The 18,177-nt window shown below is 36.4% G+C and overlaps 1 protein-coding gene across 1 annotated transcript; it reads right to left on the minus strand.

The window, feature by feature from the left end:
* Positions 1-1,316: 1,316 nt before the first annotated feature.
* On the minus strand, positions 1,317-17,529 carry LOC133681135 (DNA-directed RNA polymerase V subunit 1-like). Its single transcript, XM_062104271.1, is given in 20 exon segments — positions 1,317-1,765; positions 2,700-2,814; positions 3,006-4,909; positions 5,020-5,160; positions 5,231-5,404; positions 6,192-6,466; positions 8,777-8,922; positions 10,090-10,214; positions 10,339-10,411; positions 10,714-10,889; positions 10,995-11,749; positions 11,752-12,886; positions 12,970-13,128; positions 13,754-13,921; positions 14,617-14,667; positions 15,198-15,313; positions 15,441-15,567; positions 16,037-16,145; positions 16,819-16,860; positions 17,200-17,529. Coding segments are annotated over 18 exon segments (5,964 nt in total). The 5' UTR covers positions 16,118-16,145; positions 16,819-16,860; positions 17,200-17,529; the 3' UTR covers positions 1,317-1,522.
* Between the last annotated feature and the right edge of the window lie 648 nt (positions 17,530-18,177).

Below are 18,177 nucleotides of genomic sequence, written 5' to 3' on the forward strand. Positions count from 1 at the left end.
GAGTACTTGTATGTAGTTAGCCCTTCTGTCTTTTTGGCCTTTTCCTATCAAAAAGTGTTGTGTGGTCGGGAGCATGGATGTGATTACCACGTCAGAATTGCATATCCAATTCAGGCCCTGCCACAAATGGGAATTTTATAACAAGGAGAGAAATAAATTTGTTGCCAAAATAAAATAAAAATAAATAAAGATTTGAAATTTTAAATAAAATATATAAAAGAATTGCAAATGGGTTACATGTTTTTTTTTTTAAGATAAAAATATAAAATAAATTTATAATTATAGTAATTTTGGAATGAATTTACTGCTTTCAAAGTAAATATACAGTATATGTATAACTGACTTCTTGCTGGAAATGTTTCTAACAAACCCAATCCACCAGAATCATCCCTTCCGCAGGGTTTTTTTCGCCCCACCAGCCTTCTACCGCAGGCAACCTCCGAGCATAAAGCCCCAAATGCATAAATATCCGTCCTTGGAGTTGGCTTGTCTCTTCTAGGAAGCTCAGGTGCAATGTAGCCTAATGTGCCAGCTTCATGAGTGGTTTGAAAATCCTGCTCATGTTTACTGCATCTTGCAAGTCTGAAATCACCGAGTTTTCCATGCAGTTCACCATCTAACAGCACTTGCTACCCTTATAATCTCTGTGAATGATAACTTATTCCTCTTATGCATGCAAATATGTGAGCTCTAATGCTACATCTATGATGATTTTAAACCTTCGAGTCCAATTAAGAATGATCCGAGTCTTACTATAGAGGAACTTGTCAAGACTGCCATTAGGCATGTAATCAGAGACCAGAATGTGCTCCTCTTTAACTCGACAATTGCCAGGAACTCGAACCTAGTTGGGGTGTCGCAGCTGACCGATGGTGCCAATCTCTGCAACAAAATCTTTCATTCCTTGTTTGGAATTGTGAGATTCTCTTTACTGAACCTGGACATTTGACACAGGCAACACACCTCTATAAACTTTTCCAAAGCCACCTTCTCGCTAAAACCTAACAACTCCTTGCACGTACACTTGAGGCAAAATGATCGGTGAAATATCTATATCCAACGACAAAAGTGGGAGGTTTGGCTGGCTTGTATAGATTGGAGCTAACGTTAAATTAGGTAGAGATTTAAGGGCATCATATTCCACCCAAGCCTGTATAGTTTCTCCACTAGAACAAGATTCTTGAATTCTTCGAAAATCAAGGGTTCCAATGGACTTCTACGAAAGCCAGGCACCCACAAACAATGGACCCCAAACGAAATCCAAAAGCAGGACCAAAAATGTCAACGGACCATAACACGAGACGGTGGAAAAACAATTGGGGAAAAGGATATTTCTATACATTGATATTCACATGCGATGTTAATGACAAGGCTTGCTATTTAGATCACTACCTCATTTACAAGAACTGCACCTGTAAGGGAAAAAAGGGTCAGTTCATATGAAAGCATGCCTTTAACTACAATTAACATCAAGAAAAATATACCATAAAGACCTTTATATATACAAATCAATTGAAAATGTTTATACAACCCTCGTACTCAGACAACACGTGGCCTGTTTCTCCTCGGTTCCCTCTGGAGCAGGGGTGCGCTGCCGATTGCCTCTTCTTGCAAAATACTTTCCGATGAATTCATCTGCCAAGTCAGGATATTTTCCCCTGACGAAGTTCTCCAGACATTTGCGGTAGGAAAAATCTTGTTTGCAGTCATCAGTTGAGACAATGTAGAAGCACCTGCTCTCCTGGAAATTGCTGTGCCTGCTAACCTGTTACATTAAAACAATTGTAATTATACCATGCACATAAAATGCAGATTATGTAAGATGCATCATATTATATGCACCATGCCTTTTCAATTATTATGTTAACAAATGCAAATGGAGAGGATTTCGTCCTAAATAAATAAAAGCATGAAACAGTAGGGTTGGTCCACAAAGAAAATGACAAGCTGGTGGCCTGTGAAGAGCCAGAAAGTCATGTCACCCTCAAGTGTTGTCTTAAACCCTAGCAAACATCTGACCATCTCTCGCCCTTCTTCCACAAATTGATGTAGAAAGCTGGTCCGAATTTCAATATACCCTTGCAAACTATCCGAGCCAAACTAGAATGCAAGTTCATGCAGGAAAAATCCCGACACTGAATAACAGGTCATTTAAAAACACCAACAAGACACTTTGGTTAGTTCAGCCAGTCAAATTAATCATTCATTCTAAAATACAGCCAAGTCTCTTGACATCAGAGGAAATCTGATGGAGAAGTGACTTCCTAGTAAAAGCCTTATCATGTGTCCTACTATCAGCCATAGAAAGTCTGTAAGCCACATTATGCAGTAGTGTAGAATTACAGTTGTTAATAAGGACGGACAACTAAACAGTCATTATGCACAGAATTGTTACTACTAGAAAGCTTGTAGAACACCATTAGAATTCATCAAATAACAAGGAACTTGAAAGTGCAGGCAAGCAACAGATAAAATTGGACATTTTTTTGAGAGAAACGAAAGAGATTGGACATTAATAGACCTCGCAAACATCTTATCCAGTAACACTAAAAAATAAGAGTGGTAGCATTAATAACATATCTATTCAAAAGGCATAGGGGTACAGGATCCTAAACTTAGTGTAGCATGAGGGGTAGTGAACAAGTGAACATAGCTCAAGCAAAAACTAAACAAGGGAATAGGTCACCCAGAATATATACAGTGACATGATTAATTCCAGCACCCATCTTCACTGCTTTGTCTGGATGATAATTGAAGACATTATCAAGCACATAGGACTGATCATCAGCAGATAATGGATCCCCATCACTGTACCTTCAAAAGGAATTTTATAATAAGAAAATTTACAAAAATGAATATGCAGAAAAGGGAATTAATACTGCAAATTTATGAAGAATAAAAAGGGGATACCATGTCAATAAGAAATATGTTGTGCTATGAAGCAAAAGGTAATTACCAGTGCATATTTTTGGAGACTTTATGAGTGAACAGCATAGAAAACATACCCTGTTTGATGCATTATTCTTCTAATAGAAAGCATTAATGGCTCAACATCAGAGAGAATATCCTGCTCTTGAGAAGTGAATATGTCTAACCGCTGCCTAGTCGTGGTAAATAGCCCACTTGAACTAGAATCCTCATGGGGTTTAGAAGGGCGGTTCCTTTTCTTCCAATCTCCATTATTTGATCCCCAACCTCGAGAACCTTCTGTGCGGTTTTTCTTGAATTCTCCACTCTGCTGACCCCATTGCTGATCCCTTTCACTTCCATTGCTACCTGCAGAATTTGGCACCCCCCATCCATCAACTGCCTTAACTGAGTCTTTGGACGAACCCCAGCCTTGTGAAATTTCAAGTGACTTGGGCTTCCCCCAACCACCTGACTCTTTCCCTCGGTCCAGCAGAGATTGATTTTCTGTCTTGTCTTCCATTTCACTTCCATTGCCACCTCCAGAATTTGACACCCCCCATCCAAGATCCGGTGACTTGGGTTTCCCCCAACAAGAGGCTGTGTCTGCCTGATTCAAATTCACCTTGTTACCCCAAGGTTTATCAGCATCTGTATTTTTTGCCCCCCAACCTCCTGACTCTTTTCCTCCTTCCAACTGAAATTGATTTTCTGTCTTGTTATTCATTTCATTTCCATTGCCACCTCCAGAATTTGACACTCCCCATCCGCGATCCAGTGACTTGGATTTCCCCCAACCAGAGGCTGTGTCTGCTTGATTCGAATTCACCTTGTTACTCCAAGGTTTATCAGCATCTGTATTTTTTGTCCCCCAACCACCTGACTCTTTCCCTCTGTCCAACAGAGATTGATTTTCTGTCTTGTTCTCCATTTCACTTCCATTGCTACCTCCAGAATTTGACAACCCCCATCCACGATCCGGTGTCTTGGATCTCCCCCAACTACAGGATGTGTCTGCCTGATTCAAATCCACCTTGCTAACCCAACGTTTATCAGCATCTGTATTTTTTGCCCCCCAAGAGGATGCAGCCTTTGAACCACATACTGCGTCTGTCTGATTTGAATTGCTTTTTTTATTCCAATCAGATGACTCTTTAGCTTGGTTCAGAAGAACATGATTCTCACTTCCCTGTTCATCAACGTTGGTATTCTTTGTCCCCCAAACAGATGCAGCCTTCGAACTGCAGGATTCAGTTGTAGCCTCTTGGGTAGTTGTAGAAGCCCAACCAGATATTAACTGGTCTGGTGAAATCATATCATCCCAACCATGTGTCCCTAATTCTTGGTCATCCTGATGTTGCTTGTTTTTATTTTGTTCAGATTCATCACCATCTGTTACCTTCCCCCACCAAGACTTAGTTACATTTGCAAATTTGTTATCTCCAGCCTTTCTCCCCCAGGCAGTACCAACATCCCAATCATTGGACCTTGCAGGTTTTTCCTGGACTTTAGTTGCGAAGCCATTATGGGTTTCAGATTTTTTTGTTGCCCAACCAGACAGGGAATTGGACTGAGTTACGTCATTCTCTGAATTCCACGAGGAATTTATCTTCCTGGTAGCTGCAGTGTCCCAGCCAACATCATTTGTCTCAGCTGAACTCATTCCCAAACTCCAAGGTTTTTCCTTACCTGCAGAGTCATTTTTATCAACATCCCAATTTTCAGCGCTCCAAGACCCATCCTTTAAAGATGAAGCCTTTCCCCAGTTTGACTCGGCAGGTTGATTGCCTAAGAAGTCTTGAAATTCAGCACTGTCTTCAAAGGTAGGCTTATCAGAACTAGAGTGATGCTCAGGAGACAGGTTCCAGTCTTCATCTTCCAGAATAAGATCATCAACTTCGGCACCCAAACAAGCAGTAACTGACTCTTCTCCACCAGCAGTACTTCTCACAATATTTAGAAAACTGTATGAATCTATGCCACCCTCTAGATTCAAACATGCCTGGAAAAGAGAATAATATAATTGGAAAGATGAGCAGAACACAGAGACTAATTAATCTAGCTATAAAAGCTTCCAGAAAGCAACTTTCCAATTGAAGAGAAAAACAGTACCTCTTTTGTGTCCCAGAGGACATCAAAGCGTGAACCTGTTCCAACAGTAACATGTTTGCCCCATGAGCAAGAAGCAACTATGCTTGATAAATAATCAGTGTGGCACTTCTCTGCAGCCTTCTCAAAACATTTCCTCGGTGTCTGTATACCATATATAAAGATGGCTCATTTAATAGAGTGACATAAATTATGAAACAAACTGAAGACTTACAAAGAGAGTGGCCTCGGTAAATGGCACTTCGATATCCAATGATCGAGATAATGTTTTATAACCCCCAGTATAGAAGCCGATCAAGCTTCCAGCACATGTCATACTGTTCCCAAGTAGAATGAGAAGCTCTTTTTGAACACCTTTTGTCACCATGGTTACCGATTTTGAGAGGCGCTGCAAAATCAACAAGTTGAGCCTTTCATGGTGCAAAAGACACTGGAAAACTATGCATGAATTAACTGAACAAAAGAGTATCATAATGCACATTACCAGATCTTCTTCCTTTATTATTATTATTTTGAAAAGAGAGGGGTGCATGTTTGTTGGGCAGGGACAGTTTAGCACAAAACATAATTTCATTAACGTGTGCATGAAGAAAATAGCACTATTTATAGATAGGCTCCAATTAATTAAAAAGATGTAGATGCACCGAAGATACATACTGTACATGATCCGGGATTGAAATGATGCGAAAATTTTCTATTATCGGATAGCATCTTGTGCAAATAATATCAATGATCAGTTTGTGACAAAAGGAAAAATTATGCAAAAGTGGCCAAGACAGCCACACCTCTCACATAAAGAGGACGTTTGAACCCCTCTCAAACCCTATTAAAAACAAAATGTGCAAACTAACTACACTGCAGTTAGAATAAACCTATAAGAATAACTCATAAAGGATGCCCAAAGAAAATGACAAGCAAAATTGGATTTTCATTTACTGACAGATGAACAAAATTGGTCATGTCCCTGAATAAAGAGGGGGATCTATTGATAATTTTATAGTGCTCACAGCATCACCATGCTACTTGAAGTTACATTCACATAACATGTGGCAAGGACAGCATTCATAAAAGGCAAATTGAAAAATAGAGGAATGTAGAGAAGGAAAGAGGAGATGCACATCATATCATTAGGAATAGACTGCTTCGCAAGCAGACGGGAACAATTTCTGAGTTACCTGAACTGCTTGGTCAAATGCACAAGAAACTCCCAACAATTCCTGAACTTGTTTAATCGCATAAGGAATTGAACGTGTGGTGTCAATTAAATGAAGGACAGGAAGACATGAGTCCAAGACTATTCTCCAAGCATCACCACTTTGCTTGACAACAGATTTCTCCAGAACAATATCTAAAGCCAACTCCCCCTTTTGAGTCCTGGAAGGGTTTCTTATCCAAGTTGTTGTCTCCTGACTTGCCCAAATTATATTTGCACAGGAAATTCGATGGTCACCTGCAAATTGCAGAGATAGAGCAGATCTCAAAGTAAATAATGAATTCTACACATGCTGAAAGTTTTAAAAGGCATACATACACGTCACCAAAATTTCATATGTTAAATCCAAGAAAAACTCACGCAGTAGCAGATCAATAAGGATAAAAGAATTAGCAAACAAAATGAAGAAAGGCAAGCAGAAAATTCATTTTACGAGGTTTAAGCTAAATGAAGACAAACAAACCTGAGACCCAGATCAACCATATAAAGGGCATTTGACATCAATTACCAGTCAGAAATATTGATAAATAAAAGAATGCACACATCTAATAAAATACTATTTCTTCAGTACCAAAGTTAATACTTTTAATATTTCAGTAGGCAAATCGATTGCATTCCTCAAAATTAAAGAGAAAATAATATTGTAATAGAAAGGGAAAGAACATCAGCAGGCCAGGAATGACTATTCAGGTTTCAGCGTTAATTCAGAGTATGTCCGAAATGATTCTCACCTTTTGATATGAAGTGTTACTACATTTGAACACTGATGCATTTTCAGTTAAATCTCTCAATAATTATATGGAAGAAAGGAAACAGAATTATGTTGAAGGAAAAGGTTTCTGTTGCACAGCTTTATAGATATTTCGCTGGCCAAGGTAATCAAACTCACTATTATATTTAAGATGGGGCAAAAATTGCACACCGTGTGAATGATAAAATGCATAAATATGATTAAAAAATAAATTCCGGGCAATGAAACTTCGGAAATTGGGAGATTTTTTAAAACATAACAATAATCGTGTGTGTGTGTGTGTGTGTGTGTGTGTGTGTGTGTGTGTATTACTTAGAGTTGGAAAGGAGACAAAATGGCAATCACTTTCATGCCACATTTATGGATCCAATATATTAAGGTGATGCTTATTGTTTAATGTTTATCATAGAAAGAGAAGGGGATATTCTCTGATTACAGAGGCGGCAAATCATGTTTCAACGGCAACTCAGAAAAATCTAAACGCGGAAAATGGTTGTATATCCATGTGTTGATGAGGCTCGCCATGTCAAATTAATAATTAAAATATCCATGAATATTGAAACTAATAATTATGTTTCACTTCTTCACAACATTGAATGACACCTTGAAAAATCATAAAATCTAACCAGTTCTGACGTTAATGAGGGTGAATCCTCCTAGAATGGAAGGCAACACAAGCAAGACAGTCACAAATTAAAGGCCTTTACATGAACCATACACAACCCAATAGATTACATAATTCTTATTAAAAATATTGACTAAATAATAATACTGCAGATGCTTTTGCAAAAAAGATGTAAAAATAGTCCTGCAGCAAAATTCTGCATTATGAAATTTATATAAGAAACTTCTCTTCTCGACATCATCTCAATGGAGGACTCAAAATAATATGTTTTAACATAATGTTCATGAGAACAATCAAATAAAATTCTATAACCATATGCAAATTTGTGGTATATGAGGAAAGGATATGTTTAGAGCTACATAGAAATAAACACTTTGTTGAATTATAAAGCTTCAAAAATAGAGATGGAAGGTTTATCCATTGAAGGGTCAGGGACACGAGAACCAGTATGCAGCAATATCTTGCTCTATTGCAACCTTAAGGTCTATTTCTAGGACAAAAGAACACATTGAACGACAAGGAATTATCATAGTTGTTTATGAGTAGGAAGATGATGAAATCGAACTTATGACTGTCACTGCTATGAAAGTTGATCCTTTATTTTTTTTCCTTGCAATGAAATGACATGGCTTCTTCTGTTCTAACGCTTCCAGAGAGATGAACAGATGTTCACGAAAAGCAGATGTGTTATAGCTTGGAGAGAAATTACTCTTTTTCACGCCGGATATTTGAATAAAGAAACATAAAACAATTTCTTTGGAGAAGTTGTGGACAAAGAAACTAAAAACAAATATCATGGGATGCCAAACAACAATTATCTGATTCTACTCATTAACTTTTAACACCTGTGAATTTTGCTACATTTTTTCTCATTGAGGAGAGGGGCATCGGTGTATGCATGCAATGGCCTAAGAACCACATGCATTGATAGAGTTGCAACATGTTCTATTGGAGCCTTTCTGTACATTATACCTTGTGCTTTTTGTCAAACCAAAAAAACATGAACGAGGCATCTCAAAATTTTTAAGCAAAATAAACTTCCATAGAAAGATAAGAGAAGAGTAGCAATTCCAAACTCCTGAACATAATTATTAAAAATATCTGCTCAATACAGCTTAAAGGAACATGAGCAAATATTCTTCATGACAAAAAAACAAAATTTATTGCATACCTTTGATGGTTGTTTCCAGCAGAACTGGGCAAATCATATCAGCAAGAATGTTTGAAGTCCTCTCCAAATGAACATCATTTGCATCTGGCCAGAAGAACATCAGGCACAGCAATTCATCAGTGCATTGCTCAAAAGAGCAACATTCACTGCCAAGAAGGAGCACAAAATCAAAGAGAGGTGATTAGTCATTTCAAGCACATAAACAACTTTGCTGCCAAGAAAGAAGCACAAAATAAAAGATAGAAATAAACTGGTGTTTTCAAGCCATAAATAATAATGTTTCTAGTAATATTATATGCAGGCTAACAATAAAGTATAAACGTGAAAAGAGAGCAACTATAGGTAAGCATTCTAAGAAAGTGAGCCATATAAACATCTAGAGGCAATGTAATAGAACTTACGCAAGTACTTGTGAAGTTTGAACTTTCACCTTGTAATAGCACCTAAGATACATATTGTCATTAATTTTGACAATCTGGCTCACGCAATGTTGTGATCCCGAACAGACTTGACTCGGGATCCGTGAGCTCTAACTACACGCATAACACCTAAGTTATTCTCTTCTTCACCTCATTAAGCATTAACTTCTTCCGTACCTTCTTTAACAGTGTATTGGTACCTAAGGACAGATGGGTTTTAGTTTAGGCAATCTCGCTAGTGCACTGTTATGATCAAGAGACACAAAAGCAACCAATTCAAGATACACAACCATAGTTAGCAGTTCCATGTGGTATAGATTTCTGGTAACTATAAACTTCAGCTAAAATTAAACAAAGTAATCCCATGCCAAGGAGGTAAATTTATAGGCAACAGTATATCAAAAATTCAATTCTACAACTTATATCTTGATACAAAAAAAAACATGCAAAGCCTTCCCATTTTCTTGTCTATGCAGTCCCACCATCAGAATCTCAGGGTTATACTTCTTAATGTATTTGGAAAGCTTTAACATCTCACTTCTAAGTTCTAACACAAAGCATATAATTTATTTGATGAATGTATATGCATCTCTCCATTCAATCTCTCCAATATGACATAATTTTCATAATTATCATCTCACTTCAGAGGCAAACCATATATTTTATTTGACAGTTGTATCAATCAATCATCATTCATCACGTAAATGAGAGACAGCTAAAAACCCAATCTTCACAAAATAAGAATAAACAATCCAATTAACCAAATATTTGAAGACTCACTTCTTTCAGGAAGCATGTCATCTCATTTCAGAAAATTAATTGTAAGAAACATGGAGTTTCATTATCACAATAAATGACTTACAATACAAATTTAGATTAAATTGAGAAACAAACCTGATAGACAACGTTGTCTTCTTAAAAAGATTACCAACTTTTTTCTTCTTTCGAAATGAGTTGACAGTCTCTTGGCACTTCTCAAGAATCACCTGAGCACTAATGTTCAACTCTTGCAAAATCCTCTATATAAAATAAGGCTTCTATTACTAACAAAAGAAATAAGTTTTAACAAGCAAACCAATGACTTCATAGATAAATATGCCCTCCAAGAATATTTGCAATGCTTCAGGAAACAAGTGCAGTAACCTTCTCAAGATGAACATGACCAACAAGGCCGGCATCACTTCCAAAACTTTCTGGTATTTGTTGATTCTTGTATCTGCTTGTAAGAAACCATCACAACTCTTAATCTTATATCAAGCATATTTTACTGATAAACATCCCATTGTTGAAATAAAACAGAATAAATGAAAAAAGAAAAAAAGAAGCAAACATAGGGTCTATAAAAAAAAATAAACAGGAGAATAAATAAATAAAAGATGAATACACAGTTTGAGAATCCAAAGATGAAGCACAATATCATTGAAAAGGGACAAGAGCATATGAGGCAACATGCATCCTTTCACTTGTTCCTAAAGAAGAATGCAAAAAAAGATATATAACTACAAGGGCAGAACTTACTCAATCATAAAACACTTGGCAACGTCTTTAAGACTGACTTTTTCCAAGTGATTCTTGACCAAAAATGCTGCTTTTTCTTGGCAATGCTCTCTTCCACATCCACAATTATTAAAGTATAAAATTACCCTGCGATCAGCTTGGTCATTCTTGAAACCAACTTTGCAAAGAAGTATTTCCTGAAGAGAAATTTAGTGTTGAGAAATATAGGTAGCATAACACCGCAGAATATGGCAAAACTAACTTCTAGAAGGATGATGAATTTGCAAACAGCAAATGACTACCTTCATCATATCCCACGAGGAATTGCTACTTGGAGTAGAATCAAGAACAGCTTTGTATGCAGGATTGGACATTGCAGTGGCAGCTAACACGCCAACAGGTTCACCAGCAGGGAATAAACTTTGGGACTCAGCTCCCACCTTCACACCATACTCAAATTGGATGATTGAATTGCTGCAGACATTTCTTACAGTGCCATCATAACAAATTACCACATCTCAGAGGATGGCCATTAAGTTTTTGAACAACGTTCCTGGCTCAGACAACCCTCTTGATGAACGCACAATGACTTCTCTAGTAGAAATGGAATGAGCCATCTCCTCATACGCATCCAACCCATGAAAAAAACTGCTTTGAATCAAGCCATACTGAGCAGAAGGATAATTAAGCAAATTGGTAGGATACTTGCTCTGAAAATGGGAGGCCAAGTCTTCAACCAGGGTCTTAGAATAAAGTTTTCCCCTATCAGAAACTTGCAAGCCCAAGAAGCCAATTTGCTGAACAAGCTTAGCAACAGCCCCGTCACTCTTAGAGTCAATCAAATAACCCAAGGCAGAGGAATTTATAATAAATTCTCGAACTGGCTTTTTCACATCCTGGATGTGATTCTCTACTTGCAACTCAACCAGCTCATTGTAGGTGGATCTTAAGTTACAAAGCAAAGGAGAAATCACCTTGAAACTTTCTTGGATACTTTGTTTGACTGCCTGGGAGATGGAGAAATCTTTCAAACTAACACTAAAGCCTTCAGAGAACGATTTTCCATTAGCAAGGGCTGCAAGGCGTTGAAGAACTTAAGCACTGCTCCGGAACCCTTCTTGAAGAAAATTGAGATCAGAATCTCATTAATCATGGATGCCACAACATCCCTGTTGAAATCAACCTTCAAGACATTACTATTGTTGATCAAGAATCTTTCTCCACTGCAGTTGAAGCAAGTTGGTAAAGCCATTTGGAGAATCTGATGGGCAGTCCAGTATTGGCGAATACAATTGACCTTCAACAAAGCTGGTTGTGGCAAATCAGGTGAGACAAACATTGCCAGTTGCTGTGCAGCTGATTTGTCCAAAAAGCAGGCCTTGAAAATCATCTTTAATGACAGAAGTGAGTCTGTTGTCAGCTGTAAATTCAGATTGCCACTATGAGAGCTAAGCAATTGTTTCTCCACTGAGAAAAGCTCCAAGACTTCAGCTTTTGCAGCAAGGGACTGGGGGTAGAAAAGGTGAACGCAATCGCCATCAAAATCAGCACTTAAGGGCCCACATATCAGAGGATTAATCTTCACCGTATGATCATCATGAACATACACTGACAACGCTTGTAAAGAATGTTTGTGTGTTGTCGGCGGTCTATTAATGAAAACAACATCGCCATCTATAATCCGCCTATGTACAACTTGCCCAGGTCGTAGAAATGTATGCCCCTTTGAGCCTTCCCTAAGAGAATAGGTGGAAGAACCATCCCTGTATGTCAGGCACAATTTGTTATCCACAAGCTCTTGTAGATACCTCATGTTGTGCACACTGACCCTCTCCTCAAACGTAATTCTTTGAGCAATCTCATAGGGAATACCAACTTGGTTCACTTTTGTGTACGCATCTCCAGTTATGACACTGCGGGAAGAGAATCCAGAACCTTTTCTTATGAACAGGGTCCTCATCTTCTCAAGCCAGGCTTTGGTTGAGGATTCACTGGAATCCTCTTTTACCCCATAACGGACATCTACATCACGGGATGTCTTTGTAGTACCCCTGACTTGAAGATACCGGTCAACCATTGATTGCAATGAATTTGCTTCGCCTTTATGTGCATCAAAATTTGGTGCCCCTGACCGTGAGCTTTTGATGACTTCAACTTGCTTCAGAACTTTCTTGAGTATGGATATAGAGAGATCCTGAAAGCAACATGAAAGCCAAAAGTCAATGAAGAAAACATAGCAGCAAGGTAGAGAACCTAATTAGTTAATAAATAGCTTACTGAAGACATGATGCTAATGCCATCTGAAACAGCAGGAACAGAGAGACAGTTTGGAGGGACAGGTAGCTGCTGTAGGATATAACCATCTTGAGGGAAATAACCTTTTCCACCTAGCTTTTTTCTAGTCTCAGCAGGAATTCTCTTCAGGATTTGCATAACCTGTTATTTATTGTATCCCAAACAATAAGATCTCAGGATCTACTAAAACAAGTAAACAACAAAGCATATGCAGGAAAGGTGAATGATTTGATACATACGAGTACTGTTCTAAAATCTGAAGCAATCTGCTAAAACAAGAAAATAACAAGCATATGCTGAAAAGGTGAATGATTGGATATATACAAGCACTGTTCTAAAATTTGAATCATTTATAAGTAACTCACTAACTGAGGCATTGAATAAGTAACCCGTTCCTAGCCGTGTCAGTAAGACATAAGACCAAACAAGATTTCTTGGACTGGCAAGCATGGTCGCAGGTGCATATATGAAGCACCAATCACTTCTGAATGCGCACACACCCTTGGACATGAATGCATACACTTTAGGCATGTGGATGTATGAATACTTTTCAAAAGTGACAAAAACTGAGCACAAAAATCAGGGGGATTAGGACTGTACAACTCAGCAAGAAGACAACATCTCCTCCACCAATGAAACAAAAAAGATATAAAACTAGAGACTGTGCAAGTTCAAACCATCTGTATTCTCATAAAACAATTAATGACTACAAAACCCAACAGTTTCATCCATCACACATGAAAACAAGTGTGTACTAGAAACAAACCTCACAGGCGAGCAATGGTCGTGTAAAGTTATCACCATAGCGAAAACCATATCTTTCTAGGAAATTCCAATAACCATCCCGTAGTCTGGACCTAGAAGGCAGCTTTAGTTCTAAGAAACAAGCACCATCTGTATTCTTAACCTCTCTAATAGAAATTTGCGCACACTCCTGGGCCAAAAAGAAAAGAGTAAAATCAGATATAAGCAAGGCTTTTCACCATGTACTATGTAACTTGAGGATCTTGTGTGTCAAATCACAAATGAAACCAATTCCCTAAAAATTACAAAAAAGAAAGAAAAGAAATTCCAGCATTCTATTAAACAGGAGAAAAAAAAGGACAAGGAGCAACCAAAGAAAGGGAAAGAAATACAAGTTAAGATCTAAAAGATATGTTATCTGGGAATCCAGAAAAGAAAGATCCAGCTACTTTCACAACCTAGAACAGCCATAATTCCAGCTGCATCACTAAAAAAATGCTAAACTAATAAGAGACAAAAGGGTAGAAAATAACCTAATGAATCTCCTTTGCTCTATAAAATTGAACTTCCTTCTTAGATACCAATTTTCTCTTCTTCTAAACATAAGGAACAGTTATTTGTATGCTTGTCCAGGTAATATGCAATAAAGGTAAAAGTTAGGGAGCTTAAAACTGTAGAAACACAACGGGACCCTAACGAATACAGTGGCAGATATTCAACAAAACAGTCTGAGAGAGAGAGTAGCAATTTAAAGCAAGCTTGTTTATGAATAATATTAATGCAGTAACTTAAAGCATTGCGCCTGTTCAGAATTAGTAAGCATAGCATACAATAGTGCATATCTCTACACACAGAGCGAAGAGTAGCTAGCACTTCCATACTCACCTCGCAGCATGAAAGCAACCGTTCAGCAACACCGTTGCTCTTGATTTGAATCTGAGAATTATAAACTCTGTGTGAAAAATAAGAAGAGGCATATTGTCAAACAGCATTAAGAATAAGGTGCACTGTGATACCATTTAACTGACTGAGGCGTCAGAAAAACAGAGGTGCATGTTCTTAAAGTTTTCTTCATTCTTTTCTTCATGTTAGGTCATGTTTTAAACTTCTCTAAACATCATTCATTGCTATTAGAAGATAATCCATCTTTTTATCAGCCCATAATAACTGATTGGGTTCTAAATGCTTATGCTATTCACAACCATCATTTTTCCTTTCTACACTTTTGTCATCTTTACAACAGTATCAAGAAACCAAAGGAATGTACTTTAACATATACATTACAAAATATAAGACTCAAAAACTTTTATCCTCGCACCCTATTATTCTTATTGAACTCCATTGAGATGGAAACCAAGAGAGAAACTAAGAATCATGAATCACATGTAGATTCAATGTGTTTTATTCAAAAATTGAAAATTAGAAAAAATATTATAAAACAGATGAAATGCTCAGATTGGGAATACCTTGTTCCTCTTTAATTTTAAGCACTTCAAACATAACAAGCTCAACATTCGCTTCAATTCACTAATGTGGCTAGGATGATATATCGGAACTGGCAAGTCGATGTATCCAAAATGACCTGAAAGAGGATAAATGAGCACATTCAAAAAAAATTTCAAGAAAAATCAAATAAAACAGTGATATATATATATATATATATATATATATATATATGCATGCATCAGATAGGAAGTAAAGAAATTGACCTTCACATTGTCCTGGTTCAGAAGTGCCACAAGATTCACATTTTCCAAATTCAAGCGGCAAGCCAAGGAAGGGATTAGTCAGCTGAATGGAATGGCTAATAGGGCAATCACTGATTGATGCTGTACACTGTTGACCAATCAATAAAAACAAAATAAGCACGAACATCAACTTCAAACAATCTGAGGATTTGAAACTATAAATACAGTCAATGCCAAATAGAAAGAAATTGTAATCTTGAAACTATAAACACAGTCGATGCCAAATAGAAAGAAATTGTAATCTTGAAACTATAAATACAGTCAAAGCCAAATAGAAAGAAATTGCAATCTTTGACAAACATGCAGAAAAGTAAAAACCTCTTAATCAAAATTGGATTATTGATCTTAACATGGTGCACTCATCCTTAAAACATTATCAGTCATAACTGATGCCTTGAAATAATTCTCGAATAGACTTTAAAGGTGCCCTGTTAGCAACCAAAAGTATCTTTAACTTCAAATGTTACTTAAAAAAAATGATTCAAAAAGACCATTGCAACAATGACATGTCTTAAATAACAGGAGCAAGTAAGCAACCAAGAAGGAATACTACTTACGATTTCCTTCTGAGATGCCAAACCAAATCTGATTCCTGTTATCTCCCCTTCAAAAATGCTTGATTGAGGAATTTCATCCATATTTCATTAACAGTTGCCTCAACCTATGCTGTTAACATAATTGCCAAGAAGAAGTCAGATCCCACAAAAGACAAGAGCACTCCAAAATACCAAAATAAATATTCATCTTCTAAATGACAAATGAGGGTAAATGAGAAGATTTCGCTAATTAAAATAGAAAAAACATAGGCATTATCATGCATAGAAATCTGAAAAAAGAATGCATTGCGAAATCCAAAACTTAAACAAAGAATAAAGATGTTGCTAACAAAAGGGATTCGTTAAGGAGTACTCAACTCCTTAAGAGCAAGATCACAGAAAATATACAAAACACAGCAGTAGTTTACAGAAATTCCAATACTGAATATTATGAGATTTCATTTTATTTTGGAATTAAAGGATTGAGAGTAGAGAATAAAAGAAGAAAAACTAAAATCAAAGAAAAAGTCTAGTATTTTTTTATTGAAAAGAAAAATCTATTTGAAAAAAACAACACAACATCGAAACGTGAAAGGCCAAAAAAAGGCTAAAATAGAAAGAAAAAAAATAGTGATCCTTTTTTTCTTTTTGAGTTCTCTTTACTCATGACCACAGAGCATGAAAAAAAAATCATTTCCGTCCTCTCTTTTCCAATTCCTCAGCTTTCTCAGAAACCATACACACAGAGAGTCATGCAAGAACAAATAAAAATAAGACAAATTAAAAATCATGCCCCAAATTACCTGAGAAATTCTAAATTTTCGCCTCTACTTCACTTCTCGCTTCTGTCAAACACAAAAATAAACCCCAAAGAATCAGAACCCGAGAAAACAAAACAAAATAAAAATGCATTTACCATAAACTTAGAGATAGAGGAGAGATGAAGCAAGAAATTTGACCAAAAAAAGCAACAAAACCCCAAAAAAGGCCTCACATTTTATTCTTCTGTTTAATACCTTAAACCAGGAAAAAAAATCCCAAGACTTTCACTCATTTTCCCTCTCTTTCTCACAACCAAGCACTTCAAACCAAAAACAAATAGTAGTAAATTTCAAAACCTGCACTCACTTTCCCTCGCTTTCTCAGCTCCCAAACCCAAAATGCATTAACAAAATAAGACCCACCTGAAAAACTTGTCTCCCTTGCTCTACTTTTGACTTCAAAATTGTGACCCAAAACCCTAAAATTTAAACCCTTTAAAATGCAAAGAAGGCCAAATGGGTTTTGCACAGTAAAGGACCTGGATAAAAGAGAGCTTTAAAACATTAAAAATGGGCGTCTCTGTCTCTATCTCTCTCTCTGCCTCTGCCTCTGCCTCTGCCTCTGCCTCTGCCTTTACTGTACTCTCTCTGTGCGTGAATTGCTTTGGTTGTTTTTGTTTAGAGACTGCAGAGAGAGGGGAGTGGTAGGAGAGAAGTTACAGTAAAAATGGTTTTGGTTTTTGAACCGTTTGGTGCTTGGGTAATTCTTCATGAAACATTAATTAATTATTAATTAACAAGAACCGATTGATAAATGGAATTTATTATTCCTCACAAAGCACGAACACTGTTTTTTTTTTTAATTTTAATGTTATATTTGCTTGCTCTCATTAAACAATATTTATTTTTCATTTCAAAAATATTTTAAAAATTTTTTATTTTTTTTATTTTTTATTTTAAATTAATAATTTTTTAATATTTTCATATCATTTTAACGTGTTAATATCAAAAATAATTTTTTAAAAATAAAAAATATATTATTTTAATATATTTACAAGTGAAAAGCATTTTAAAAAACAACAACAACTATACTTTCAAAGATCTCTTAGGAAATTCCAGGTTTGAAAGTTAATTTGGGTTTTTGTTATTTTTTTATTAAATTTTTTAAAAAAAACTATTTTTTATTATTTAATAATTTAGAATCAAGTTTCATAATTTTTTCAACTTACTTTATATGAGTTTATTTATCTTGTTATTTGGACTACATGTTTGGCCGGATAAACCGGGTTTATTCTAATTATTTTTTTAATGTTATTCTTCAACGTTAAATTGATTAGAAATTATATTTTCATAACTTATTTTGATTTATTTTATATGGAGTTATCTCAATCACATAACTCG

Source organism: Populus nigra, chromosome 1, assembly GCF_951802175.1.
Source record: "Populus nigra chromosome 1, ddPopNigr1.1, whole genome shotgun sequence".
Taxonomy (NCBI): Eukaryota; Viridiplantae; Streptophyta; class Magnoliopsida; order Malpighiales; family Salicaceae; genus Populus; species Populus nigra.